General features: G+C 38.3%; 1 protein-coding gene across 10 annotated transcripts in view; it reads right to left on the bottom strand.

Moving 5' to 3' along the window:
* The window catches only part of LOC107739264 (pleckstrin homology domain-containing family A member 6-like), a 97,341-nt gene continuing 93,508 nt past the window's right edge, over positions 1 to 3,833 (bottom strand). For all 10 annotated transcript variants that reach the window (XM_016551303.1, XM_016551299.1, XM_016551297.1 and 7 more), the window contains one exon: positions 1 to 2,155. Coding sequence is in view for 1 of the 10 variants with exons in the window: in XM_016551300.1 (XP_016406786.1) it covers positions 2,112 to 2,155 (44 nt within the window). In the remaining 9 variants the exon portion in view is untranslated. The remainder of the gene's footprint in view (positions 2,156 to 3,833) is intronic.

The following is a 3,833-nucleotide window of genomic DNA, read 5'->3' as shown; positions in this document are numbered from 1 at the left end:
AAATCAAATATTAGACATCTCTGCTTTGACTGTCCAACTGCAACTTTGACCATTTTGTCCAATTACGTACAAAATAACACTTAAAAATGACTTTTAAACAAGGCCTTCAAAAGGATGCTGTAAAGTTTAGGTCAATAAATTAAAAATATATCAGCCTTGATCAGTCTCCATAATATATCAGATCAAAACTCTCTAATCATTTTACAAATGTAACCAATCAAACCTCATTTTATACATATAAAAATACGCGATGCACTGATCTTGTTTTTCTCTTTCTGAAAAAGGATAAAAAATAGATCTCTGTCTTCCCATTCAGGGCTGTTTTTGCTTAAAAATGATGATGAATAATTTGCTTCTCTGGAACGTTTTTCTCTTTCCCAGATCTCATACTGTTTTTTAGCATGATTCAGATTTTTGGTTGGTTGTTTTTGTTTTTTTTGGAATAAGAACAACATGATTTCCGTGACTTTGCAGAGAAATAAATATGACATGACAGTTTCGTCAAACAAATTCTCACAAAACAGATCATACACAAGCTGAGGCCAGTGTTTAGTCAAGAGTTAGACCAAAAACAGACTAATTTCACGTAAAAAACAAAAAAAATTTAAATGAATAAAGACAAGCAGAAAGCACAGAATGGGCTAACAACTTGCATGGCATTTTAGAGGTTTCGATATTGGGAACGATCACCTCAAAAGTACAAAACAGGAGATTTATATGGTTTGGCAAATTGTTCTTTACTTTACAATAAATTATAATCAAGCTGCTTGATTACAGAGGTAATTAATTACCTGTGATAGAAAAATAATCCAAAATATTGTTCCATTTAATTCCATGTTAATCTATATTTACACAAAAACTGTGCCACAGCAGAAAAGAAACAGCCAAATGAATCTCCAAATGGCACAACGATCCACAAATAAGGGCCTTGATATTCTGTTGGGGCAACAGGTTACATAATTTAAAATCTGTATATACAGGCTGTAATGCAAGTTGCTGGCCTCGCATGAACGCGTTGTTTCAACAAGCAGACTTACAACTCTAAGGACACTTCCAATGTTTCTGCTTTCTCATCTTATTAATCTAACACACACGCTCACAAGTATTTAGGTACCAATATTTGGTACTGTCCAAGCAGTAAAAGCACTATGATGAGTCCACATGGCTTTGATGCAAAGATTAGAGTAATAGTCATATCAATATATATGCTTTATTTATAGATACACACGGTACTTAAAGGCCTGACAATGGTTTGAGTGACTGCAATGTTGACGGGAAGAGCCCTCAAGCCCTATTTTGAAAGCAGAGAGGATGGTGGGAAAAGAGGAGGCCAGGAGGAGTCACAGTGAGTCTGGCCTTAAAATTGATGGAGGGGAAGTGCCCAATGCCACGTTTTCTTGCATCATCAACATCCTTTGGATCAAGACAACAACGGATTCATCCACAGTCTACGACTGTTCCAAGCTCCTACTGAGTTGTGTTCATAAATCCTCGGGGGTTGATTGCGGCTAGTGTCCTGAACACAGATAATGATCATACTAGCAGTTCCAAATCTCTCTTCTGATGACTTACAGATAAACTGCGCTTTGACAACTTTGCTGTAGTCCCTGGTCTGGTTTTTACAACTTCCTCAAGCATGGCTATTTTCCTCTGGTCGCATCTCGGTCTCTGTCATGCTCCTTCCTGTCGCAAGAATCCGCCCTGAGCAGCTGTACCCAGCATTTGTATGAATTGTATGAATTTGCTGTATGTACTCCAGTCAGTAATGTGACTGAGAGTAGATATGAATCTGTAAACATCGTCCACTCCTGGCTAGTTTGTAGCTTTTGTAATATGACTGCCATCCTCCGAAATCAAGTCAAAACAGTTGATTAATTGAATTCCGTAGTTCTGCCGTGGGTTACACACTCCGAATGAGGATTGTGAGGAGATGTGGGGGCAGATAGCCTCGCTCGTGAACAGCCCTCTGCAGACATCCAAACATTTTGAAATATTTCTCTGCATGGTGTTGTGTAAGTAATCGAAAGAAATACAATGTTTGGTGGAGGCAAAACAAAATGTTCTTGGTGTTCAGTGCTTTTTTCCCCACATTTTCTTTGTCTGCTGGACACTCAGAAGGGCTCACCGTCAAATTTGACAGCTGCAAGAGCTTGAGCTGGGAAAATGGGAGAAGAAGAGAGAACAAAGAGAAGAGGAGAACAAATGTATCGTCAGAGACTGTCATATTTCTTTTGTTCAGCTAAACATTTTTCACATTTAAACACACAGAAAAATGATAATAAGGGCCAAAACACACTCTTTGCAAGAATGTATGAATGCATCTAGAAATGTTTAAGAGATAGTTCTCCCAAAAATTTATTATTCTGTCACCATTTACTCATGTCATTGCAAACCTGTATGAAGTACTTTCTTCTGTGGAACACAAAAGGAGACATTTTGAAGAATGATTCAACTCATTTTGTCTATACGAAGTCAATGAAGGAGTCTGAAACAATGTTGAACCCCACTGATATTCATTGTACTGATAATTTTGTGTTCCACAGAAGAAAGTCATACAGGATGTGAAGGGGGTTAGCAAATGATGACACCGTTCTCATTTTTGGGTGAAAAATGCATGATGTATCAGACCGCAATTGATAATGCAACGTGCTGCCACCAGGGGATGCTTTAGTGGACATGAGTGTAAATTCTCTTCTTATATTGACAATTCTTATGTTATGGAAAGCAACAATTTGAAAAGAGTGACTCTGTCCCAGATGGCACTCTCAGCCATATGTTCTACACTTGGCCACACAGACTTCTGGGTAGTAGTGTACCGGGAAGTCCGATCAGTGTGGGTTTGGAAAAAGAGATCATTGAGAATGCAAAGCATTTACAATTTCTACCCACTTAAATATTTCAGAGCTTGGAATAACTAGAAAAATGTATATTTATTAGAAAAATACCCATGGAGTTATAAGATTTAATTAATTAGGGAGTGAATTAAAATAATAAATATCCTGATTTTTAGTAGTTTTGTTTGAAGCCATCTTAAAGCTTCCTTGAAAGTTTGCTGAAGCCCCTTAGTGGGCCCCTGACCCTTGGATGAGAACTACAGAGTAACAGTGGGTATACTGTAGAAAAGCATCACCCCCTTTAAAATAATCTTTAAAATGTTGTTCTGCAGCCTGAAATGAAGACGGACACAGTTTTTGTTTCATCCAGCTGTATTTACTCAGTGCAACTTATAACATCCAAGTGAAAGACACAACACCAACATGTCAGAAAAAAAAAACAGAATCACTGAGTTGGAGAAAGGATCACCCCCCTCCTAAAAATGACTTACAAACTCAATCAGGTGTAGCTAATCACTTCAATGGCACACAAATTTGACTTTCAACTGTGATCAGCTGTGGTAATTTTGATCAGCTCAGCATTAAAACAGCTTCCCTGGAGCATTTCAGTACTTGGTAGTGCAACTGAAGCAAACAATCAGCTATTGCTGGCAAAACACTGTCAAAGATCTCCGGGATAAAGCTGTGGACAGGCACAAGTCAGGAGATGGATACAAAAAAAATTCAAAGGCTTTATCAATGCCTAAAAGCACAGTGAAGTCTATTATTAAGAAGTGGAAGGTATTTGGTACAACACAGACTCTCCTTTGATCAGGACGTCGCTCCAAACTGGATGAAAGAGTCAGGAGGAAACTGGTCAGAGAGGCGACCAAGAGGCCTACAGCAACTCTGAAGCAGTTGCAGGAATTTATGACAAAGAGTGGTCATTGTGTGCATGTGACAACAAGGTCACAAATTCTGCTCAAATGTGGCTTGTATGGGAGGGTTGCAAGAAAAAAA

This window comes from Sinocyclocheilus rhinocerous, unplaced genomic scaffold, assembly GCF_001515625.1.
Source record: "Sinocyclocheilus rhinocerous isolate Xijiao unplaced genomic scaffold, SAMN03320098_v1.1 scaffold14, whole genome shotgun sequence".
Classification (NCBI taxonomy): domain Eukaryota; kingdom Metazoa; phylum Chordata; class Actinopteri; order Cypriniformes; family Cyprinidae; genus Sinocyclocheilus; species Sinocyclocheilus rhinocerous.
This window is presented reverse-complemented; position numbering and strand designations above follow the sequence as displayed.